Raw genomic sequence first — 26604 nt, forward strand, 5'->3', positions numbered from 1 at the left:
TGGAATATTATTAAGTCATGTAAAGGTATTAAGTACTGATACTAATATGGATAAACCTTGAAAACATTGCTAAGTAAAAGCACCCAGACACCAAAGGGCACATATTATGTGATTCTATTTACGTGAAATGTCCAGAATAGTCCATTCCACAGAGGCAGATATCATTTTCGTGGTCGCCAGGAAATGGGAGCAGAGGAGAATTAGAGTTTCTGCTAATGGGAACAGGGTCTCTTTTTGGGGTGATGGAAATGTTCTGGAATTAAATAGTTCTGATAATTTCACAATATTGTAAATGTACTAAAAGCTACTGAATTATGTGCTTTAAAACGGTGAGTTTTGAGGCTCGTGGGTTCGAACCCAGCCTGGGCCAGCTAAAACAACAATGACAAGTGCAACAAAAAAATAGCCAGGTGTTGTGGCGGGTGCCTGTAGTCCCAGCTACTTAGAAGGCTGAGGCAAGAGAATTGCTTGAGCCCAAGAGTTTGAGGTTGCTGTGAGCTGTGATGCCATGGCACTCTACCCTGGGTGACAGCTTGAGACTCTATCTCAAAAAAATAAAAAAAATAAAAAATAAAACAGTGAGTTTTATGTTACGTGAATTTTATCTCAATAAGAAAGTAAGAGGAAGGGAAAAGATATGTCACATGAAAGAAAGCTGGAGCATTTATACTACATGATTTAAGACAAGGCCTTTGTTATCAAGATAGCATGGTTTTGGTGAAAAGATAGACACATTGATCAATGAATCATTATAGGGGGGTCCAGAAATTGACCTATATACATATGTCAATGAACTTTATACAAAAAATGCAAAGGTGATTCAATAGAAAATGGATAGTCTTTTCAACAAATGACAATGGAATAACTGGGCATTGTAGTAAAAATAAAAACCTCAACCTATCGACTCTTTCAGTAAAAATTAACTCAGATTATAGATCTAAATATGTAACTAAAACTCTAACACATTTAGAAGAAAATAGAGAAGAATATTTTTATGACTTTGGATTAGGCAAAGTGTTTTTAAATACATCACCAAAAGCAGGATCTATAAAAGAAAATTTTGATAAAGTTGACTTTATAAAGATTAAAAATTTTTGCTCTATAAAAGACACTGTTATCAGAATAAAAAGACAATCTAGACCGAAGAAAATGTTTGAAATTACATATCTGATAAGATGTTTGCATTTGGAATATGTAAATAGCTCTTTCAACAATAAGAAACCCACGATTTAGTTGTAAAAATTTTGCAAAATATTCGAACAGACGTTTCACTAAAAAGGACATACAGATGCCAAATAAGCACATTAAAAAGATGCTCAAAATACTGGTCATTAGTAACATGCAAATTAAATAACAATCAGATACCACTACACACCCATTCGAATGGCTGAAATAAATCCTGAGGATACATAAAAGCATTAGCAGATGCAGAACAACCGGACCACCCATGCATTCTGGTGGGAAAGCAAAATGCTACAGCCATTTTGAAAGCTGTTTGGCAATTTCTTACAAAGTCAAAGATATACGAATATGTGACCTAGAGAAATGAACACTTAACGTTCACACAAAAACCTGTACACAAGTGCTTATAATAGCATTATTAATAATTTCCCCAAACTAGAAACAACCCCAATATTCTTCCACAGGTGAGTTGATAAACTGTGGTCCTGCCCAGAGAGTGGACACTCTGTAATAGAAAGCAACAAGTGATTGATCTGTGCAACAACAGGGGTGCCTCTAAAGTCCATTAGGCGAAGTGAAAGAAGCAGGTCTCCAAAGGTTACATACTGTATCATCTCACTTGTATGACATTCTGGAAAAGAGAAAACGACAGAGACAGAGAACAGAAGGTGGTGGCCAGGGGTTAGCGGTAGAGGAAGAAGCTCTCAATAAAGGAGCAGCATGAGGAAGAATCATTCTGTATCCTGAATGCATCTAGGTAACTCTGTGCATTTCTCAAACCCTAGGGGAACGTACGCAAAAAGTGAATTTTTTGTGTACATTTGTATGTTCGCAATATGTAAATTTGAAGTATCTTATATTAAAAAATTAAATATATAAAATTGCATAAATTTATACAATTAAAAAATTATATAAATCAGCACTACCCTTCCTCAAGTGTGGAAGTGGATAGTATATAATAACCTATTGTACACATATAGTACTTTCAGTTTAAAACTCCTCTGTTTAATCAAATCCTTTAACTTAAATTGTATACCATCCTTGGTCTTAATTGTAAAAGATAAGGAAACTCATGTGGATGGAGGATGAATATTTAACAGATGTATTGGGACAAAAATAAAACTGCGTCCTGACTGCTTCTCTGTTGTAAGCTACTTTTCTCTTGCTGGTGACAACTGGCCCAAGGGAGGCCAGAGGTTACTTTCTCCCAAGTACATTTTCTAGCAGGCCCAATACAATGGCCAATAGACACAGAAACCCAGAGCTTCTTTTCAGCACCCAGGAAAGGCCACCCCAATTCAAAGCTTACCACACCAATGCTTTCAAATGAAAAAATGGCTGTTCCAAAGAAGAGAGGGTAGGTCTTCCAGCTTGCTGCCAAGGGCAACTGGCTAGGGTCTGGAATATCCTATAGGAGAGAAAGGGCAATGTTCACTTTTAAAAAATATTTGAGTTCTTTTCTTTTCCTGTAATTATTTATTTATATATATATTTATTTATTTATTTAAGACAGAGTCTCACTTTCTTGCCCAGGCTGGAATAAAATGGCCTCATCACAAGTCACTGCAACCTCAAACTCCTGGGCTCAAGTGACCCTTCTGCCTTAGCCTCCCAAGTACTTGGGCCTATAGGCATGCGCTGCCATGCTCATTTAATTTTTCTATTTTTAGGAGAGACGGTCTTGCTCTTGCTCAGGTTGGTCTTGAACTCCTGGCTTCCAGTGATCCTCCTGCCTCAGCCTCCTAGATTGCTGGGATTACAGGCTATTACAGGATTACAGGTGAGCCACTGCACTGCACCTGGTCAAATTTGATTCTCCTTTAAGAGAGGGATACTCTGAGAGGAAACCTGAAATTTTTTAGATTGGATATCAAGTAGTTTAGAAAACATCAAAGGGAAGTAGGCTGTAATCAAGGTTGATCTGAGCATTGCATGATACCAAAGAACCAGAGGATAGAAATATCAAGATAATGACAAACACTGAAGGGTCAGTATCTTATGGGGCATTTTGGTTTATCAATACTCTCCAGAGCAAAATCTTACATACTATAGGTTAGTACTGGCCTAAAGTGTCTGAGAGCAGCTTTGAATGGACACAGTAATATTCTAGGGAGCCCAAAGTAATTAGCTGAACATGAAGAACCCCCTTTTTTGAGACAGTCTTACTTTGTCACCTTTGGTAGAGTGCTGTGGCATCACAGCTCACAGCAACCTCCAGCTTTGGGCTTAGGGGATTCTCTTGCCTCAGTCTCCTGAGTAGCTGGGACAGGCACCTGCCACAAGGCCTGACTATCTTTTGTTGTTGTTGCAGTTTGGTCGGGGCTGGGTTTGAATCTGCCACCCTTGGTATATGGGGCTGGCACCCTACTCACTGAGCCACAGGCACCGCACCGCCCTTTCTCCTTTAATGAGCTATAAATTGAAGAAGGAGAGAGTGTGTGGAAGAATGTAAAAATAATTACAGAACCTTTTTTCTAAATGGGCAACCTCTGGAATAGTCCAAAAATGAATCAGAGTGATCTCCTTAGGAAATACAATTTTGTAGAATTCACTAGTACCTCCTAAGGAATAAAAGACTGAGCTGTAATTGTCCTAACATGTTTGACTAATTTATTGTTTTTACTAAGTTTCATAGACAATAACATGTTTTTTTCCCTTTGTGGCTTCTCAAAGAGAAAAGTGTATACAAAAATTATTGGGTATGCCAAGGAGTTTCTGGGGTTTAAATTTCTATGTAGTACTCAAAAGAAAAATGAGAAAGGGTAGGAAATTAGGAAATTGAGGGAAAAACAATACCCATAATTCAACCTCCAAGATATTGTAAATAACATATCAGATTTGGTTTTGGTTTTTGAGACTCTCTATTTATACTTTTGTGACTAAATAATAATATTTTTCTTTCTTCTTGCCTTCCCTAGGAGTAACTTTGGGTGCCAGGAATGATAGCCCATGGGCAATTCACTCAGTCTTAGCTATAATAGAAGAACCTGCCTTTTGCTGCTTGCCAGCCATTATAGGAATGATTATGTAGTTCACCAATCAAGATCTGTTCCCTGAAAAGTGTATATTTTTTAAATTCAGAATCTGACGTAATAGTAGGCATTTGGGAAAACAACCTGAACAAGGAGATATGCAGAAGAATGAGATTGTTCCGAGACACGTTTGTGGAGGAAATGCTGCGGTTAGGGGGGTACTAAGCTGAAAGTGAGGGGTTGGAGCCTGGTTGATGGTGGATACAAAAGCTCTGGATGCCAGAGGAGCCAGGCGTGTGGTGTGACGCACCTGGGCGATGTACTGGGCGATGATGACCAGGCTGACGAGCATGCTGATGTTGGCCAGCATGGAGAAAATGGTCATGACCCTGAGGTTACGGATGAAGACCAGCAGCACCAGGAAGGGCAGGAAGGAGAGCATGTAGAGGCGCGAGTCCATGGTGGGGGCTCGAGTCACTGTCTCGTTGTTGTAGCAGTTGTAGGTTGTGGTATTGATGACTTCCACTACCTGATGGAGGAACGGGGAGGTGACAGGAGGAGATGATAAAGCTTCTGACCATGTGGTTGGCTAAGTGCCTTGCCCTCAATCAAACTCCCTCATAAAGAGTTGGAGTGTCTCATGGTGTGAAGTCTCACAGTGAGTTAGTGTGAATTTAGAATTTCTTATTCTAAACCCTCATATAGTACTTCCTCAAAAGAGGCTGCACCTTTTTTTTTTTTTTTTTTTTTGAGATAGAGTGTTATTTTCTCGTCTTGGGTAAGTGCCATAACATCAGCCTTGGGCTCAACTGATCCTCTTGCCTCAGCGTCCCAAGTAGCTTAGACTACAGATGCCTGCCACAATACTCTGCTATTTTTTTTCTGTTTTTTGTAGAGATGGGGTCTGGCTCTTGCTCAGGCTGGTCTCAAATTTCTGAACTCAAGCAATCCACCTGCCTCAGCCTCCCAGAGTGCTAGGATTACAGGTGTGAGCCATGGCACCTGGCCCTCACAGATATCTTTTTAATAAAAAAAGATAACTGTATTTACAGGGGCTGTTTGTTGGCTTTTGGCAACCCAGAATCCATCCTCCTGATACTGATTTGTTTTTGGTGAATTATCTCTGGCCACTGAATGTCGCCTTGGAGGACTATAAATCATTATCACAAGACAGAGTTAAAGGATTGGCCTTTGACTCAAACTAGGACATTCAGAATCCCTCCCAGGAATTGGAATCTAAATCTGAAGTAAAGTACCACAAGGACAGAACTAGGGAAAGGATAAAAATTAACTCTGACAATAGATCCCTGAGGAGATCACTCATTCTTCCTACTATCCCACCCTCTCAGCTGCACAGGTTCCTGTTCTTTTTGAGACCTGTTTTTTAATTTTGTAAGTTAGCTAGTATGTGTATCCTTCCACTGAACTTCTCCTAGAATCTGTTTCTTTTGCTTGTAACCAAAATCCCCCATCACTTCCTATTTCTTCATTAACCTGAACACCTAATATTTTTGTAATTGGACCAATATCAGCATTTTGAATAAGAAAACTCTTCCTTGTATGGATTGGAACATTTATTGTAGAACATTTGGTGTGGGCTCCACTCCATGAAAGCCATTAGCGTCTCCCAACCACTGTGATAAATAAGAAACCCCCCATATAAAATAAACACCTCCTTGCAAAGTTGGAGTGAGCGATGGTACCACCCTCCATTTAAAATCATCATGACTTAACTGATATAGTTTTATTGTACAAGATATAAGCAATACCGTCCTCTGCAGAATTATTAGAAACTAAAGTTAAGCAGGAAGAAAATGTAAAAGCATTGATAATTTTAGTACCTATGGGTAGCCACAGAAAACCAGTTATAAAAAAAGTTGACTTCGGGATGGTGCCTGTGGCTCAAAGGAGTAGGGCACCCGCCCCATATGCCAAAGGTGGCGGGTTCAAACCTCTCTCCGGTCAAAAACTGCAAAAAAAAAAAAGTTGACTTGTCTGTTTCATTTCTTGCCATGCTACCCTTGGAGTATATTGATGTATACATTTTCTATACAACATCCCTGATTATATGTATTACACACATTCTTTTTATTTTATAAGACTGGAATCCTTTTATTTTAAAATTCCTTTTTCACCTAACAACATGCCATGGATACATAAATGAAACATTCAATCTTGGTTTTTTGATTCCTCGATACAGTAGGAAAAATACCAATAATATTATCCAGGCCCTCCATAGTGGGTTCTATCCAAACTTAAAGCCTCTTCCTCTCCCACGGCCTATACTTTCTCCTGCCTCCAGGTTTTCACTAGTCCCTTCTGCCACTTTGTCTTCCTTCCCTCCAACCTGCCCTTCAACACTCAGCTGAGAGGCACCCCCGGGAGGAGACCTTCCCTGCTCCAGTGAACACTGCCGTGTACTTCACAATTAGCACCTCTGACCTTAGGGTGTTATTGGCATCCTGACCTGGCACCAAAATATCACGTTGATGTTTAACTTTTTAGGTTTTAGAACACACCCCACTTAGCCTGTAAACTCCTTGAGACAGGGCTTGCCTGATAATAAATGCAGATGATAAATTAATGCAGATAATAGTAAATACAGATGGTATTTATAGGTCTGTGATGTGTTTTAAGAGTCTTCAAAACAATCAAGCTCTTTGACTCAGTAATTTTACTTTAAGAAATATACAGTAATAAAATTAAGTAGTACACAAAGACTTGGGTGCCATTGCAAAATATTTTAGTGGAAAAATGAAGGAAAACAAAAGAAATATTCAGCGATAGAAGATCTATTAAGTTATGGTCAACCTGTATGATGGAATAGTATGAAACTATTACAAATTACGTTACAAAATATAAGGACATTACAGGATGCTAACTGGTTAATGTTAAATTCTGACCATGAGTAGTTGGATTGAGTGTAATTTTATTTTATTTTGTTTTCTTTGGAGAATAAATACAGCATAGTGTTTAAGAACTTGAGCTCTGGTGGGCCTCACGTGGGCCTGGGTTTTTAATCTCGGTTCTGTGACCATACATACATTGTAGAGTTTATAGCCTCAATTCTCAAAGTAGGAATAATCACAGTATCTTCTTCAGTAAGATCATGATGAAGTGAGGAAAAGTACGTAAAATGTCAGCACTGTACCTGACATAATACAAGCTAATTCTGAATTCTTACTTCTTTTTTCTTCTTTCTAACTTCTTTACATTTCTGTTTCTTGTATTACTGCTATAAGCAGAAAAAGAGCCCTACAAATCGTTTTCTTTTTAAAGCATATTGCTTAAGGAAGGCTTCCATTCCTAACCACATTATTTTGCTCAAATTGCTGCAAGATAACTTTAAAATTAGATCAGCAAGACTTCCTAGGGACAACAGCTGTTAAGCCATAGATTAAGTAGCTATAGGTAAAAAGAGTCTAAAGAGGGTCAGGTATGATCACAAAAAAACCCATATCAATTTTAGAAACATTATAGTATAATTAAGCTCCAAGGCAAGAGGTTGACAAAATCCAAGGATCCTTCTACTGTTGGATGTTAGAGACTAATCTTTTTTGTTTTTTTTAAGAGACAGAGTCTCACTTTATCACCCTCAGTAGAGTGCCGTGACATCACAGCTCACAGCAGCCTGGGCTTAGGCAATTCTCTTGCCTCAGCCTCTGGAGTAGCTGGGACTACAGGTGCCTGCCACAACGCCCAGTTTTTTGTTGCAGTTTGGCTGAGGCTGTGTTTGAACCCACCACCCTCAGTACATGCGACTGGCGCCCTACCCACTGAGCCACAGGAACTGCCTGTTAGAGACTAATCTTGAGGACAGGTCTAAGATACAGGACAAAGGGTACTGTGGCAAAAGTAACCACACAGAAATCTGCAAATATGTGAACAGGGGGAGGCAAGGTTCTTTGATGATATCTAGTTTAACTTCTTTTGTTGGTTGATAGAAGAAGCAACTTGTTAAATAAACAACTAGCAGAGGAGCCTTCTTGTCCATGTCTTTTTATCTCCCATATTCTCTAGAAGACTCTACCTGTTTTAAATTATCAGCCAGAAACACAACATACACACAGCAGAAGCCCAGCTGGGTGATGATAAGGAAGAAGCTCACAATGTGCCTAGAAGGGTGGGAGAGAGAGAGAAAGACAACTAGTCATAAAAACGTTGACTTGTTGGTTTCATTTCTTGCCATTCTTCCCTCTGTCCCCAGAGGTTTATGGCCCTTGACCAACCCCCTCAGTCCTTTTACCATAATCAATAAATGGGGCAAAGAAGTGAAGTAACAACAGTTCCTTTTAATAAATGGTTTTCCAATACCCGCACATTCTCAGCTCAGCAAGTGGCAAAATCTTCATGGTGAGGATCCTCCCCCAATACCTGGCTCTGCGGTATTCCTCATAATTGATACTATTTAATGTAGGACAGGAGGCACAATGCTTCTATTAGCTATCACTAACATGAAAAATTTATTTTCTACCATATGCCAGACACTAAGTTAGGGACTGAGGATACACACAGTCCCTTCCTCCAGTGGTTTATAGACTAGTGGGTGAGATGAACAAAAATTATCACAATATGGCATTAGGTAAAAGGGCATTTTAGCCAAATCATGGGCAGGCAGAAAGCCTTCTTAGAAAAACATACCTGAGTGAAAGTCTCCTAGGGAAAAGAAGTAAGAGAGAGGGAGAGAAAAAAGAGGAAGAAGATGAAGAACGAAGGGGAGGAGGAGGGGAAGCACGAAGATTTTTCTAGCTGCCACATGGGGAGTCCATTGGAGGGGCAAGAATGAGGGCGGGAAAATGGAAAAGAGATTCTTTCAATAATGGAGATGACAGATGACAGCAGCCTGGACAAAAACATGGTCATTAGGATGACAGCATTAAAGCATTTTAAGAACGAGTCGCGACCTAGAATTTATAGTACTTGGTGATCATATCTGCAGGGAGAATGGAAAGGAAATGATCTAAGGTGATTTATAAGTTTTTGGCCCGGACAGCAAAATGAACTGGGAAACTCAGAAGGAAGAACAGTTTTAGGAGAAGGGGAAGAAGTGACACATTCAGTGCCTGAATTGTTGAGACAGGGCGGCGCCTGTGGCTCAGTGAGTAGGGCCCTGGCCCCATATACCGAGGGTGGCGGGTTCAAACCCGGCTCTGGCCAAACTGCAACCAAAAAAATAGCTGGGCGTTGTGGCGGGCGCCTGTAGTCCCAGCTACTCGGGAGGCTGAGGCAAGAGAATCGCGTAAGCCCAAAAGCTGGAGGTTGCTGTGAGTCCTGTGATGTCATGGCACTCCACTGAGGGCGGTAAAGTGAGACTCTGTCTCTCCCCTCCCCTCCCCCCCCAAAAAAAGAATTGTTGAGTTGAGACTATATGTTGGGGCTGGACTGTCACGTTGTAGGTAATGGATAAAGCCTTGAGACGGCAGATCAGTGTTGGAAAGTGTGCAGAGTGGGAAGAGGAGAAAGCAATGTTTCAAACAGTGTTCTGAAGACATTTAATAGAAATAAAGTTGCCTACAAAACGATGCAAAGGAATGGCCAGAAAGGTAGGAAGGAAACTAGGGGAAAAGAGGTTTAATAGAAGCCAAGTGGGGACAGAACGTTTGAAGAAAAGAACAGTCAGTCGTACCTGTTGCTACTGAGAGGTTCTCTAGAATAAGAAGGTCTCTTAGGACATTGGTAGAAAGAACTTTAGTAGAATTATAAGAGCAGTAAAGCCAGGTGACCTGTGAAAGAGGCAAACAGAATGTAAGAAAGTGAAGTCAGAGAGTGGTCTATTCTTTCCAGAAGCTCCAGTTTTGATGGGCCCATCTTGTTCATCATTAAAGATCCATTGCCTAACACACCTCCTGATACACTGTTGGCGTCCAGCAGTATATACGCAGTGTCCGTAAAGTTCATGTGCAACTTTATTTTTAAAATGTACATGAACTTTATGGACACACTGTATATTGGTTGAATAATCTATATTGAACATAAGATATGACGGTGGCTGCAATGGGTAAAGTCCAGGAAACTTTATTTACTTATTATTTTTAAGATGGACATAGGTGAACACATCAAACACTGACAGGAAGAGCCCATAGTTAAGGAGTTCCAGCTAGAGGAGAGGTGATAATTGGTGGAACAAGGTCCCTATATGGAGTAAGAGAAGCTTCTTTATATGTTCAGTGAATAGAAGGATTGGAGGGGCTATGGCAGGTCCCCAAGCTGGAGAATTCTGATTGTTATCCCATCACCTTCTGAGTCTGCTCACAGGCTGACTTGGTTGAGTATGGGCTTCGGGCTAAGGGTGGTGCCTGACCCATGATGCCATCTAGACTACATCCCACGGGCAGGGGCACACCACAAGCACTACAGTTTTGGGACATCACAGTTCAAGGGAGACTTTGACAATCTAGAATTGGTGCTCCAAAAGAGGAGGTAGATGGGGTGGGGACAGATCTGAAAACAAAAACAAAGGAGTAGATTTAGTCCTAAGTACCAGAGGATGAAGGGTGTTGATGCATTCTCTGTCATCCCCGAGAGCCAAAATGTGGGATTTTCAGAGAGGAAGACTTCATTCAGCTCAACAAAGAGTCCTAAAAGTCTTGGTTAGTTCCTCTCTTTTCTTTTCACTTCTCCCTAAAAGACCTTTTCTGCCCACAGCTTCATGGCTGATGACTTCCATTCTGCTCTCCTGCTTGAAGATAGGTTCAAACCTACATACACCTGCTTGACTTCACGTGAATGTCTCTCAGGTCCCTGCAACCCAACTTGCCCCAAATAGAAGCTATCAGAAATGAGTCAACCAGGACTCTTTTATTTTCTCTCAATCCCTGGATCCCATTCATGACCAGATTTGTGACAGCCACCATTGTCCACTGTCTGTTTGTTGTCCACAGCCTCCTTGTGGATCTAATTCAGTCTACTCTTGCTCCTGTAAATTCTATTCTCCTCACAGAAGACAGACAGATCTTAAGACACTGCAAATACGATGACCTCCCTGATTAAAACCCTCCAAAGGCTTCCTGTTGCCTTTAAGAAAAGAACAAAACTTTTAAGAGGGTCTAAAATGTACAACTTGGTAGGGCACCTGGCTCCTTCAGTTCCACCTCCCTCACTCTCTGCCCTCAAGCTCCCTGGTCTTCCTGAACCTTAAGACTGTCACAGTTAACTGCCTGCTTCAGGGCGTTCACACCCCCTCTTCCTCCTCCAGACCCCTGCTCTGTTTCCCCAGGTAGTTCCTCATTCTTGGGACTCATCTCAGCTGTTCCATCTAGGAAGCCCCCTTCTCCCTGCAGCCGACACACATCTCCTAACCTGCTCCATGGTCACCAGGGCGTCTCTCCTTCATCATGCTTATCCCAATGCTTATGAAATAACTGTGTTCTAAGCTATTTAATGTCTGCTTTCCCACTGGACTATAGGTTCTGTGAGAGCAAAGCCTGGCCGTTTGTCTTGTTCCCCCCTGGCATTTCCAGAGTCTGATACATGGTAGCAGCTGGATAAATGAGGTTGAATAAAAGAGTGGACAATATTAAAGCCCCATAGCAAAGGAGTGAGCGCCCTGTCATTGGACACATACTAGGAGTGGGGCTGGATCAAGGATGTTGCCAAGGGACCCTGTGCACATGGAACGTCTGACATTCTGTGCCAGGGAAGAAGGCATCCCTGATAGCAGCATTTTCTCCTCTCATACCCTCCCCAACTGTGGACAAAGCAAGAACAAGGTACCTCCCCCAGTGTGCATGGTTCTGCAGCCAGGCGTTGGGGGTGGCTTCCAGTCCGTGCATCACCGTATCCCCGTAGTCCATAAAGGGCTTGTTAAACCTGCAGGAGAGAGTGTGTAGACAGTTGCCAAGAGATAGTTGAACCTGAGATCACATATTCAAAATCAAGAGATGCAGAGCAAGGTAGGACACAGAGAGAAGAAAGAACCCTGGGGCAGAGATCCAAGTTCTAACTCAGGCTTTGACACCTGGCAGCAATTCCTTGGCGACCTGTTTTTCTTGCCTGTTAAGTGCCGTGGTTACTACGTAGCAGGAGTAAGAATGTACCTTGAGTGGGTACATTCATTTTTGTATCCATGATTCCATTGGATCCTCACGGCAATTCTCGGAGGCAGGGTTAGGCATAGATTGTTTACACCCTATTTACAGATAAGGCAACCAGATAAGTATTAATGGTCTGACTTGAGATCACCCAGGGAGCCACATGGCAGAGTTTCACATGAGCTCCCTATCCCTAAATGCTCTTCACTCCTTCTTGGTCTTATTGGAGAAAATTAAGAAGTCAGTTCTTACTATGTGTATGCAGGATGCTTTGCAAAGTACCTGAGAACCATATGCCAAGGGAATTGACACAAAGACACCGTTGTTCTCACCTCTGGCAGAAGCGCTGGGCACACCTGACCAGGATGTGCATGCAGTGGCAGGCGACGAAGCCCATCACTAGCAGACTGAGTGGGCCCACCTGGAGGGGCAGGCAGGGCAGGGCAGGGGAGAAGAGAAGGGGTTATGAAGAACACTGAACGGAGGGATTTGGAAGTGCAGATTTCATTAAGGTTCTAGATAACTGGTTTGCAAGCTCCTTTATATTAGCAGCAGGCTTTTTTTTTTTTTTCAAATATAATCTCAAATAGAATTCCAATAACATAGAAAGCAATTACAATGGGGCATAGTGTTGGGAGTAAAGGGCCCAGAATCCTGACTATATGTGTCTAAGTGGCCTGTGAGACTTCCCCGAGGCGACCTAGAGTTCTACAGAGTATAATTGAAAAGCTGGTCATAGTCCAAAGCTTGTGTTCTACAAGGGAGGAAACTGAGGCTCAGAGAGTAGACAGATGACTTGCCAAGGCCTCTGCAATCTGTAGCAGAGCCACAGCTTGAGCCCAGGCTAAATGTCTAGAGTCCAGGGGTCCTCAAACTGCAGCCCGCGGGCCACATGAGGAGATGTGATTGTATTTGTTCCTGTTTTGTTTTTTTTACTTCAAAATAAGATATGTGCAGTGTGCATAGGAATTTCTTCATAGTTTTTTTTTTTTTTAAACTATAGTCCGGCCCTCCAACAGTCTGAGGGACAGTGAATTGGCCCCCTGTTTAAAAAGTTTGAGGATACCGGGCACTCTAGACCAGTGATTTTTTTTTTTTTTTTTGAGACAGAGTCTTTATTTGTCACCCTCAGTAGAATGCCATGGTGTCACAGCTCAAACTCTTGGGCTCAAGCAATTCTCTTGCCTCAACACCCAGCTATTTTTAGGGACAGGGTCTTGCTCTGGCTCAGGCTGGTCTCTAGCTCAGGCAATCCATCTGCCTCAGCCTCCCAGAATGCTAGTATCACAGGTGTGAGCTACAGTGCCCGGCCTAGACAAGTGATTTTTAACCAGTGTGCCATGAAAATTTTTAAAGATCATCAATTAAATTATTTTAGAGAGAAATTTAAAGCATAGTCAGTATCTTTTAAAAAAAATCAACATAATTTAAGTGTGCCATGGAAGTTTAACTATAGGTTCAATTGTGCTGTGAGATAAAGAAGGTTGATGAATACTGGTCTAGACCCTAAGTCTGGATCAAGCTCATTCCTGGAAAGACTGCTTGTTGCAGGCTGTTAAAAACCACAAAAGATGGCTCAGCGCCCATAGCACAGTGCCAGCCACAACACCGAAGTTGGTGGGTTTGAACCCAGCCTGGGCCAGCTAGCCAACAATGAGAACTGCAACAAAAAATAAACCTTGAGAGCTTCTTCTCCCATCTCCCTTTCACAACTGGTCAGAGTGGTCCAACCCGTGGCAGCCCCTCTTACCAGGATGCCCGCATTCTTCACAGCCAGAGGTAGTCCCAGGACCCCTGTGCCCATGTTGCCTTTCAACAGGTGAATCAAGGTCTGGAACAATCTAAAGGCGAGGAAGGGAATATGAGGCTGGGGTGTGGTGGAGGGGATGAGATCCCATAGTCTTCCCCTCTAGGTGAGTTCCTGGCCATCTCTCAGTCCCTGGGTCCTTGCCTGGCACACGTGGGTCTCCTGGGGGATGGCCAATCATCCAGATGTGCCCAGAATTGTCCCGGTTTTAGCAGCTAACACTTACTATATAGCCCATTATAACACTCACTATGCGAAACACTATGCCAAGTACTTTATGCATATTATCTCATTTAATCCTCTTGTCAAGGTTATGAAGTAGATCCTTTCATCATCTTACAGGTGAAGAAAGTAAGGCACAGAGATTTTTTTTAATGACTTGTCTAGGATATATCAGGGCATCAAGATTTGAGCCCAGGGCTGCTTCAGCATCTCTGTTTTTCACTCTTTCTGCAGAGCTGTCTCCTGGAGATTATTAACCCAGACGGAATGAGGAAAAGAACATCCTGTATCATCACTGGGGAAACTGAGGCTCGGAGAGGGGGCAGTGACTAGCTTAAAGTCATAAAACTAGTAGGAAGACAGGGTTGAACTCAAAGAAAAGAGCAAGCAGAAACAAGAAATCATTGTGATTTCTGAATAAACAGGTCAGATGACTTGAATCTCTAGACGGCTAGTGGGACAGAGTCATTCAGGGATTGGGCTCCAGGTTTTTTTTGGTTTGTTTGTTTGTTGTTGTTGTTGTTGTTTTCAGCCTAGCGCATCAAGGCCAGGGAATGCATGGCTTCTCCCACCTCCAAACAAAAACAAAAACTCAGACCCCTTCTTTAAGACAAATGTGAAGATTGGTCCAGAGGACAAAGTCTAAATCATCAGGAGAAAAAGTTCCAGGAAGTACCCTCTCTGTTGCTGGATCATCAAACAAACCTATTTCTATACCTTTTTGTACCTGGACCAGGTTTAATCAAGGTGGTTACTGGGTTTACATGTACAACTTTAGAAACATTGAAAATTCCCCACAAGGGCCTTTCAGCTAGGAGACTTATTTTGAAAAGTAGCAGAGATATCCTGGAAGGAGCCCCCTGGGGTTGGAATAGCCAGGAATAAAAACTGAAAGCTGCCACTGCTTAAACTAACTGTGTCATCTTGGGTAACATGTTCAACTTGGCTGAGCCTCGGTAAAAGTTAACAGTAAGGATATTTTAAAAGGACTACCCCAAACACCTGTATCTTTACGGTAAAGCCCTTGATCCTTTAGCTTCCTGAGGATCTGCTGGTAGATTTGCTAAGGGTTAAAGAGAACAATTGAGGGAGAAGGGGTGGAGAGTCTCGCATGCCTTTCTCCCTGTAGGTGGCAACATTGCTGACTGAGCACTGCGCCCTATTCTGCCAGTGATGGGCTTGTTTTGCAACTAGGAAAGGGTCATTGGGTCACTTTGGAAATTTCTAACTAAAGGACTTAGGAAATTGGAATTTTAACTTTGGACCACTCAGCTAACTTAAAAACATAGTGTGGTGAGTCATGCAAAGGAGATGTGGCTGCTGGGAGAATAGGGACTGAAGACCCCATTCTTGGCAAGGGAAAACACCCTCAGAAATAGAGGAAAATTAAAAAGTAAGCTGAGTGAGTTGAAACAAAGAAAAGTCAGCTAGTTTACATTTAAGCTAGCCATTGCTAGCAAGCCCCCTGCCTTTTCTGAAATTCTAGCCTGTTGGGGATACAGCTTACAAACACCCCGCTGGGTCTGTGAGCACTCTGAGGAAAAAATGGTCACGAAAGAGGTTATGGCAAAGACCTAGAAAGATACATTAACTGGGTCGTTTCTTGCCTAGTAAATGGGCAAAGCAGATACCTACTGGGGGGAGATTTGCATCTTCCTGGGGCAGAGATCAAGGGAGTAGCCTGAGCCCTGACATATGGGCAGAAGAGCTTATATCCCTTATAGCAGAGGAAAATCTTCTGTGGTGGTGATGGGAGGAAAAGTCTGCCCTCCTGCCAATTCCTCAGAGGAGATTAACTCCGGTGGTGTTTTACTCCACAGGGAACTAGTGGACTTTAACACTTCCTTAGAAATCTGTGTGTGTGATCTCAAGCGGGAGGCTCTCCTTATACAAGGCTCAGACTTCAGATTTCTTAAGGCTACCCTTAAGGTTAACAATAATAACAACAGAAGATTAGCCCACATCACAAAATCCCAAGACCAGAGATGCTGGTGTGGATGTGGAGAAAAGGGAACACTTCTACACTGCTGGTGGGAATGCAAATTAATACATTCCTTTTGGAAAGATGTTTGGAGAACACTTAGAGATCTAAAAATAGACCTGCCATTCAATCCTATAATTCCTCTACTGGGTATATACCCAGAAGACCAAAAATCACATCATAACAAAGATATTTGTACCAGAATTGTGAATTGCAGCCCAATTCACAATTGCTAAGTCATGGAAAAAGCCCAGTGCCCATCGATCCACGAATGGATTAATAAATTGTGGTATATGTACACCATGGAATATTATGCAGCCTTAAAGAAAGATGGAGACTTTACCTCTTTCATGTTTACATGGATGGAGCTAGAACATATTCTTCTTAGTAAAGTATCTCAAGAATGGAAGAAAAAGTATCCAATGTACTCAGCCCTACTATGAAACCAATTTATGGCTTTCACATGAAAGCTATCACCCAGTTATAACCTAAGCATATGGGGAAGGGGGTGAAGGAGGGGACGGAGGGGAAGGTGGGCGGAAGGAGGGTGATTGGTGGGATTACAACTGTGGTGCATCTTACAAGGGTACATGTGAAACTTAGTAAATGTAGAATGTAAATGTCTTAACACAATAACTAAGAAAATGCCAGGAAGGCTATGTTAACCAGTGTGATGGAAATGTGTCAAATGGTCTATAAAACCAGTGTATGGTGCCCCATGATTGCATTAATGTACACAGCTATGATTTAATAAAAAAAAAAACAAGAAAAAAAATAATGACAACAGGAGCTGTCATGCTCACTCAGAAACTGCTGGCATCTTTGTTCCTGCCCTTATTTTACCCTTTGGGCAAATAGAGTGGAGCAAACACTCAGTGCCACTGCCAGAAGCCCAGAGATGGGCAATGGACCCCTGAGCTCCCACCTTTAATTCTACTCTATGTCTCATGTCTTTCTTTAGCATCATTTCCAACTTTATTTCTTTAGTCGGTCACTGCCAGTTTCCACAGATCTTAGTGGACCTTGCTTCTACGTGGCCTCTAGCCCTAGCTCTTTTGGTGACCTTAGACCATCTTCCCATTCATAGGAGCAGGTGCTAATGAGCACTGGCCCTGGGGGCTTTATGCTCAAATTCCCTGGGAGGAGTAAACTGTCATTGCACAGGGAGGAAACTGAGAACAGAGAATCGCTGTCATTTGCTCAAGCTGGTAAGCAGCTAAGTGGGAATTTGAGCCTAGGTGAGCCGACCCTCTAGGTGCCATGCTTATTCAGCCTGCCATGCTTCTCTCCACAACATCTGTGCTCCCTAGCGCTTACTCACTTTATTCCTTCAATTCTTACATAGCTGATATTGCTACCAAAGCTTGTATCAATTCAGAACACAAGAGTTAGTTTGTTTCCTCAGGGCCTCTGATTGAGAAATGCCTCTACTCAGCAGTCAATGGCCCCAAGGCCTAAACAGCTCAGTTTCTCACCCTGGGGAATCACTGGATCCCTTGCTCCCAGGGCTACAACGGGTTGTCCCTCAAGTGCTGTTGGCTATAGAGGAGCTTTGCCTGCCTCTGAAAGTCCCTGCCTGCTGCACCCTGAACACACACCTTGAGATTTCATTTCCACAAGCATCCTCTTTTAATTCACACAGCCACCAATTTAGCCCTATTTTGCATTTCAGGAAACTGAGACTCAGAGAAGAAAAGGAGCAGAGTCACAACTCAAACTCAGGCCTCCTGATTCTCTGTCCAGTGCTCTTTCTGCTGTGCCAATAGTGCAAAAACTTTCTTCTTAAATCAGCAGAATCCCTTCACTTTCTTCCTAAATGATCTCAGCTAGTCTGGCTGAGTGGTAGGGTCAGGTTTGGGGAAAGGGAGCTGGAGCCTGCAGCTTGGATTCCCTCTTCCTCATGTTCTAAATCCTTATGAATGACTAGAAAATGGAGAACACTAGAACTGTCTACATACTGGGCTTTTTGGTGTCATCACTGCAATTCTTAATTGAAATAAAGGCTGGGCATACCGTAGAAAAGGGGCGGGAAAGAGGTAATGAATGGTTGGTTGTCAGTGAGGCCACTGTGATTTAAAGCTCAGGACTCACCTTCTCCTCTAAGATGTTAAGGATTCTGCCTTTTCCTTCCATATTAATAGGAACAAAAGAAATTACTTTAAGACCCGTGGTGGATTCCAGCCTCAATGTATGTGGCTTGGGGTAATTGGGCTTTAGTTTCCCCTCTGCATACTTTGGGGATTGGGTCGCTGTGTCCCAAAAGGCTTTTCTGTCAGTCTCTATGCTGCATCATTTTGCTCTCATCTTGACTCAGCCTCTGAGTGTACCTTTTGCAATATCAGTTTCCTCATCTGTACAATGGGTCGCAGTTCAGACACACCCACCTCAGGATTTTTTGCCAATGCAAGCTTCAGGCTGGAGGGCAGAAATAGGGATAGTAAGAAACAGCACTCACGTTATGCCCTTGGTCTTCTCCAAGCCTTGCGACTCTGAAGGACTTCCATCCAAAAACCCGGAGTCCTTGTTCTGCAGCTTCCTGGCACTTTCAGGAGATGGCATACTGTCCAGTTTGAGGGCCACGGTTCCCTGTGGACCCCCAGCACACTCTGTCACAGACATGACTGCTTTAGAAAGGGAAAGCTCAAGGTGACAACGAGGTCTGCTTTGGAAGCAGGTGAGCAGAAAGGTACCTAGCGCAGGTGTACAGCCCAGCTCAGTGCCTCGTGCCTTAGCTGGCTCTGGCCAAGCTGGCCCGAAGCTCCACCCACCTCCCCAGAAGGCGTTGCCGCCTGCAGGAAGAAGCCAGTGGAAGAGGACTCCAGGGAGGAGCAGGCAGGAGGGGAGGGAATTGGGAAAGGAGCCATCCACTCACTCACTGATATTTCTCAGTAACAGCAGCAACAGCAGCTATAATACTGATCATTTAATAACAAAGGCACTTTACTAAAGAATAAACACACTCCTCTGAGTATTTTATCTATATTTTCTGATTTAATCCTGTCAATTAAATGAGGAAACTGAGGCTTCTTGAAATAAAGGAAATCTGCCTGGGATAACACAGCTAAAAAGTGAGTCTCGGGCCCAGAGCCCAACTTGTCAGGGTTTTAAACTAATATTCTATTAATTCCTCCAAGAAAATACCTACACACTCCCTCTATCTGTCTTAGAGTGGGGGTTTCCATTCCTTCCCAGAGCTCCCTCTACTTAAGTTGGAAAAATATGTACAATCACTTACTTATCTCTAAGTGCTTCTTAGCTTTTGCAAGGCTCCATGGAACAAGTGAAGGTGTTCTTTTGGAAACGAGGGAGAGGCAGAGAGTGTATGACTTCCAGCCACATTTTCCTGGCAGGATGCTGACACTAGGAGAGTGTGATTTGTCTAAGGTCACATGTGACATCCAGGATAGAACTTTGCAGCTAAAGACGTCTTGGGCTTTTCTTTAGTATCCCATTCTCTGTCATTATCTGTGCTTGCATGCAGATGAACTCCCTCAAAATTATAGCCTTTTACCCAAGCCACACCACTGTCCCCTCCATCATCCCATTCCCCAAACTAACATTTCCTGAGGGCTTACTAGGTGGCAAGAGCTTTGCTTAAATAATCTCACTGGTAACTGGTGGCTTCTCAGACAGATTGTCAGGCCCCTCCCTTACATGGGGCTCTTTCCAAGGTCCCGTATGCAATTTTGAATGTGTAATTTTGTATTTTTCTTTTCTAAAGAGGCCCTTCCCACCCCTGACCACTACTCTCTCCCCAGTGGTATGCACTTCAGGCTCCACAAAGCCTGGCTACTTCCCTGGGTAGCTTCATTACTTTGTTTTTATAGACGTGGAAATCGAGGCTCAGGAGAGTTGGAGAATAACTTGCAGAAGGTCACAGCTAGAACTCAGCAGACCCTGTAGTACCCCCCAGCCAGGTCTTTCTATGTCTGCAGCCTACAACTTTGACCACTATGCAGCCCCCTTTGAATGCTGGCCCCACCCTTCAAATTCCTTGCCCTGAATCAACTGAAACATTTGCTATGATTTGAGGAATGTCATGTCGCCTTGCCTGGCAGTGCTACGTGGCAGTCCTTCTGGTCTGTGGAGTAGCAGGCTGTATCCTAATTTCTAGTCTTACATCTCATGGCACCCACTGAGTTCTGTTCCTAATCAGGCAATGTGATCAGTAAATAAGATTGTCTGGGAGCTTGTGATATCTGGATGGGAGCTCATTTTTGCCTTCCTTTCCAGGTTGTGAGAAGAACACTGAGTTAATCTTCAAACCTTTCCAAAAGGGGCTGCTGGAATATCAGTGTTTGGCTGGGGCCCTTTCCAGGCAGCATCAGAGAAAATAAAGTTTACAGGACGGGTGGGCTATACCCCCAACTTGTTGCACCACCTTTGAGCAAGCAAGGGAGATTCTCCCATTGGGGTTATGCAAAATAAGCCCTTCTGTCACTGGAGCCATCCAGAGATCTGGGCTCCACTGTGGCTCTACCATGAAACTGTTGTGCCCTGGGGGAAGGTAGTCCTCCTCTTCAAGTCTCATTTCCCCCTTTGTACAGTGGATACAAGATTGTAGCTGATTTGGTTGGAAAGGTCTGAAGACCCTAGAGGCTTGAGAGGGGTCTTCTGACCCATCTCCCCTTGAGGGGTGGGCACAGCAACCTATATGGGGACAGCCTTGACATGTCCATAAAGAGCAGAATAAATGGGATTTAAATAATGTTAATAATCCCTTATAATCTGTAAATAGAAAGCCCTGTTCCTTTCATTCTTTTATGGCCGTTTTTAACCATAGTGTGTATCAAATCATCTGGAGAGATGATAAACACAGACTCAGACTTGTTGAAGTAGGGTAGAATGTGGACCTTTGGACCTATTTTTCCATGTTTCTCAGGTGATGCTGATACTGGCCAAAGTTTGAGTTCCACTGTCCTGTGGAAAGTGGGAGTAATTGCTCCCTTTTTAATAGATTAGAGACCCAAAGCAGAAAGCTGGGAAATGATTTGCCCGAGGTCATATAATCTGGTAGAAGTGAATGCTAGTATTCTTTTGGGTTAGAAGCTGGAGATTTCAGAGATAAAATGGAACCCCTACCCAGAAGGGTATTCACCAACCCATCCTTGTCCCCTCAGGCACCTCCTCAGAGCCCATGGCTGATTACTGTGATCCACACACAGGCCTGAATAATAATGATAGTAGTAGCTCACAGCTATCGAGTCTTTTCTATGTGCCAAGCTCTAGATTGAGTGTGTTACAGGAGGTAGGCACTATTATTACTCTCATTTTACAGATAAGGAAACTGAGGCTCACAGAGGTTATTTCACTTGCCTCAGGTGAGGACCAGAGGCAGAGTTCTGATTTGAATTCAGGCCCCTTGCAATGTACCTGTGAAGCTGTACTTTAGTTGTTCTGTATTCTTCCTTTTGACTAGTGCATGGTAGGAACGCTGAAATAATGAAAAACCCTTCAATGTGCATAGTTTATGTCATTCAAGACTGGAACTTCATGCGTTAGCCACATTTCCAAATAAATTTGAAGGACTGGCATAGATGGCCAAATTATTATTTGTTTCTGTAAGGATTTTTAAAATATCAACATCATTACTTGAAAGAGAGACTATTTTTGGCTCAGCGCCTGTAGCACAGTGATTACGGTGCTGGCCACATGCACTGAGGCTGGCAGGTTCAAACCCAGCCTGGGCCAGGTAAAACAACGACATCTGCAATAAAAATAATAGCTGGGTGTTTTGACAGGTGCCTGTAATCCAAGCTACTTGGGAGGCTGAGGCAAGAGAATTGCTTAAGTCCAAGAGTTTGAGGTTGCTGTGAGCTGTGAAGCAATGGCACTCTACTGAGGGCAACATAGTGAGACTGTCTCAAAAAAAAAAGAAAGAAAGAAAGAAAAAAAAAAAAAAGGAAAGAGTATGTTGAGCCCTCGAAGCTCAAAGGGCATAATCTCAAGGCAATGTTTATTACACTAACAATGCTCGTCCCCCCCACCCCCTTTTTTTTGAGACAGAGCCTCAAACTGTCGCCCTTGGTAGAGTGCCATGGCATCACGACTCACAGCAACCTTCAACTCCTGGGCTCAAACGATTCTCTTGTCTCAGCCTCCCAAGTAGTTGGGACCACAGGCACCCACCACACCACCTACCTATTTTTTTGGTTGGAATTGTCATTGTTGTTTGGCAGGCCCGGGCTGGATTTGAACCCGCCAGCTCTGGTGTATGTGGCTGGCGCCTTAGCCGCTTGAGCCACAGGTGCTGAGCTGCTCGTCCCTTTTTGATGATCACTGTTCCTGCCTTAGTGTTACTCAACTGTAAGATACTGATGAGGGTAACTGTAGGCAGGAGAGAGAATTAAAGGAGAAAATAAACAAGTACAGTGCCTGGGTCACAGTCACTAGAGGGAACTTAGAAGGCCATCTTATTGACTTGTACTATCTCACCCACTGGGGAACTGAGGCCCAGAGATGGGAAAAGAGCACGATAAGTAAATAATGACTTGATAGGGAGATAGGGACTTCAACCCAGCTTAGGTCTGTTGCTTTCACCACTACCTGGGTGCCTTGCAATGCAGAACAAATAGGAAAAGTCACTCATTCATTCAACAAATATTTACCAAGTCCATGCCATGTGGTGAGTTCTGTGTCAGGAAGTGGGGAGAAGATGGTGAGCAAGCAAAGAAGTCCATGTGGCTCAGTCTGCTAGATCTGCATAACAAAATGCTACAGGCTGAGTGACCTAAACGACAGATACTTATTTCCTCCCAGATTACCAGCTAGCAGGGTGGGTTTCTGGCTGTGGCTGGCTGGCAGGTGTAGCCTTCCCTCTGTGTCCTTACATGTCCCCTCAGTGCAGGTGCAGGCATGGGTGGGGGCGCTCTGCTGTCTCTTTTTATGAGGACGCTAATCCTATTGGATCAGGGACTTACCTTTGTGACCTCATTTAACCTTAATCACTTCCTTAGAGGCCCCATCTCCAAATACAGCCACACTAGGAGTTAGGGTTTCAATGTATGAATTCTGGGCTGGGGTTGTGGTGGGGGACACAAACAGTCTGTAACAGTCTATTAGATGGTTCACAATCTAATGGGGGACGCAGTGGGAGTCTAGTGGGGGGCACTGCCTGGTGGCGAAAGTGAACAATAAATGGAAACTTATAAATGGTAAAGTCAAATAAAATACAGAGATGAATTTCTAAATTTAAAATGTTTTATTCAGGAAGCAAGAGCTGCATTTTGGGGCAGATACACAGACTGGGTAGTTCTTTTGTAAGAACAAAGAGAAGTCTTTGTATTTTTATTTTTAGTTTTTTAGAGATAGGGCTGTCACTCAGGCTGGTGTGTGTTCTGGAATTCCTGGGCTCCAGTGATCCTCCTGCCTCAGCCTCCCAAGTAGTAAGGACCATAGGCACACCACTACCATGTCTGGCTAATGTTTTTTTTTCTTTTAGTTTTTTCTAGAGAAAAATGTTGCTAGGCTGGTCTCAAAAATCTGGCCTCAAGCGATACTCCCACCTCACACTCCCAAAATGATTATAGGAGTGAGCCACCATACTCAGGGTTTTTTTTTTTTTTTTGAGACAGAGTATCACTATGTTGCTTTTGGTAGAGTGCCATAGCATCACAGCTCACAGCAACCTCAAACTATTGGGCTTAAGCAATTCTCTTGCCTCAGCCTCCCAAGTAACTGGAACTACAGGTGCCCACCACAATGCCCGGCTATTTTCTTTCTTTCCTTTTTTTGGTCGCAGTTGTCATTATTGTTTAGCAGGCCCAGGCCAGGCTCGAACCTGCCAGCCTTGGTGTATGTGGCCGGCGCACTACTCACTGAGCTATGGGTGCTGAGCCTGGGGGATTTATAAAAAGAAGTGCTATGTTTTGTTCTGAAAGAAAGCTCATTGGTTCTAGTATAGATCTGGGGAACAGACAAGCACTAACTGATGAGTGATGATCGTGGATAAAGCTAGTCTTGGAGTTCCAGCAAGTTGTTTTTGTAGCTGGTAGACAAAACTAATTTCAGGTTACAACAGGGAGTTTTGGCAGCCAGGCTTGCAGAAAATCACATTCTTGGAGTAATGTTATGTGCCCTGAGTGCTCTCCTCTGATTTCTGGATTCTGATTTGGTTGGGTATGACAAGAATGACCCAATTTGTATGATCAACTTTCACAATGCTTTGAAGGAAACAAACACGATGCAGGCCATGGAGAGTGCTGGAGATGAGAGGGAAGAGGCAATCTATTTTTATTTATTTATTTATTTTGAGACAGAGTCCTACTATATCACCCTCTGTCGAGTGCTGTGGCATCACAGCTCACAGCAACCTCAAACTCTTGGGCTTAAGAGACTCTCTTGCCTCAGCCTCCCAAGTAGCTGGGACTAAGGCACCCACCACAATGTTCAGCTATTTTTTATTGCAGTTGTCATGGTTGTTTTAGCTGGCCCGGGCTGAGTTCGAACCTACCAACTTTGGTGTATGTGGCTAGTGCCTTAACCACTGTGCTACGGGCACTGAGCCTGAAGGGGCAATCTAGACAAACTTTTCTGGGAAGGACTTTGAGGAGGCAGCATCTGAGCCAAGAATCAAGGGGAAGAGGAGCCGGTGGTGGGAAAATTGGAGGATGGGGGTTGAGGAATGGGCAGTGTGTTCCAGGCAGAGCAGGCATAGGGAGAAGGCCGTGGGAGGAAGTGGTTAGTGCTCTGGGATCTGAAGGAAGCCAGGACAGCCTGAGTCCTGGGAGTGCAGGTGACAGAGACCAGAGGGCAGCAAATACAGGTGGAGTTGCACAGGTCCTGGTAAAGACCTGAGGTGTTATTTGAAGGGAAGTCACTGAGGGATTTGGAATGATCTGTGGAGACAGTGAATGACAGAAGGGCAAGAGAGGAGGCTGAGGTGGGAGGATCACTTGACCCAGGCATTCGAGGCTGCAGTGAGCTATGGTTGTACCACTGCACTCCAGCCTGGGCAACAGAGCAAGACTCTGTCTCTAAAAGAAAACATTGGGCATTTCCTATGTGCCACATACTTAATACTCATTATGTTATTTAATATTCGTGGTAGTTCTTCCTCCTTACCACCTCCATTCTCATTCAAGCTGAAATCATCTCTCACTGGGGAAACAGTAATAGCTTCCCAGCCTCCCCTTTTCCTGTTTAGAGTCTATTTCCTCACAATAGCAAGTGATGATTCTACTCCCCTGAGTAAAACCTCCTCTGCTCCAAATTGCCCTGGGAACACTACTAGTGTTCCTAACTGCAACCCTCAAGGACTTGTCTGACCTGTTTTTCAGGTCATTTCTCCCCAGAATGCTACACTCCAGCCACACTCATCTCCATTTCGTTCCCCAGTAAACTCCATCCTTCCCCTCCTTGGATCTTATACTTGCTCTTCCCTGCGCCTGCACTGTTTGTCCTCTGCTTTTTGCCTTTCTGAACTTAGGTTAAATTTCGTTTCCCCTAAGGGCCTCCTCCGGCCCCCTATCTGCCTGCCTGGTGACTTGTGCTCTGCCTTTTTCCTTCATGTTTCTTCTCACAATCTGTAATTATCTTGCTTCTGTACTTGCCTCCCCATGGCTGTTTATACAGCGCACTTGAATTTAAGCTTCATGAAAGTGGTAAGAGCTTGATCATCCCTGTGTCCCCAATACTTAGGCCTGGTTCCTGGTAGGCTCTCAAAAAATATCTGATGAATGATTATATTCTTGTTTCCATGTTCCAGATGTGGAATAAGGCTGAGATGTCAAGTCCTTTTCCCTCCTTATAGTACTAAATTGCCACAAACCTGGTGTTGTAAAGCAACACAAATTCATTCACTTACAGTTCTGAAGGCCAGAAGTCTGAATTCAGTTTCAATGTGCCAGCAGGGCCATGCTCCCTTCAGAGGCTATAGGGAAGAATGTGTTTCCTGGATTTTCTTGAGCCTCCAGACCTGCATTCTGTGCATTCCTGGGCTCATGGCCCCTTTCTTGATCTTTCTCTAGCTCTGCTTCTATCACATGATCATCTTATCTTTCATGTGTAGTCAAATCTCCCTCTGTCTTCCTCTCACAAACATGCTTGTGATTACATTTAGGAATATCCCAGGGTAAACTCTCCCCCTCAAGTTCCTTAACATAATCTTATCTGCCAAGTCCCATATAAGGTAATATTATTTGCAGTTTCTGGGGATTAGGAGGTAGATATCTTTTTTTTTTTTTTTTAAATTAAATCATAGCTGTATACATTTACGCAATCAAGGGCACCATACACTGGTTTTATATAAAATTTGACATATTTTCATCACACTGGTTAACATAGCCTTCCTGGCATCTTCTTAGTTATTGTGTTAAGACATTTATATTCTACATTTAGTAAGTTTCACATGTACCCTTGTAAGATGCACCGTAGGTGTGGTCCCACCAATTACTGTCCCTCCACCCATCC

General features: G+C 43.3%; 1 protein-coding gene across 2 annotated transcripts in view; it reads right to left on the minus strand.

Moving 5' to 3' along the window:
* Window positions 1-18925, minus strand: part of SLC36A2 (solute carrier family 36 member 2) — a 37499-nt gene extending 18574 nt beyond the window's left edge. For both annotated transcript variants that reach the window (XM_053567430.1, XM_053567429.1), the window contains exons 1-7: window positions 18650-18925; window positions 13935-14025; window positions 12517-12605; window positions 11868-11963; window positions 8185-8269; window positions 4465-4683; window positions 2492-2590 (exon numbers count right to left, since the gene is read on the minus strand). In XM_053567430.1, coding sequence (XP_053423405.1) covers window positions 2492-2590; window positions 4465-4683; window positions 8185-8269; window positions 11868-11963; window positions 12517-12605; window positions 13935-14025; window positions 18650-18813 — 843 coding nt within the window. In that variant the 5' untranslated portion in view covers window positions 18814-18925. The remainder of the gene's footprint in view (window positions 1-2491; window positions 2591-4464; window positions 4684-8184; window positions 8270-11867; window positions 11964-12516; window positions 12606-13934; window positions 14026-18649) is intronic.
* Between the last annotated feature and the right edge of the window lie 7679 nt (window positions 18926-26604).

Source organism: Nycticebus coucang, chromosome 17, assembly GCF_027406575.1.
Source record: "Nycticebus coucang isolate mNycCou1 chromosome 17, mNycCou1.pri, whole genome shotgun sequence".
NCBI lineage: Eukaryota > Metazoa > Chordata > Mammalia > Primates > Lorisidae > Nycticebus > Nycticebus coucang.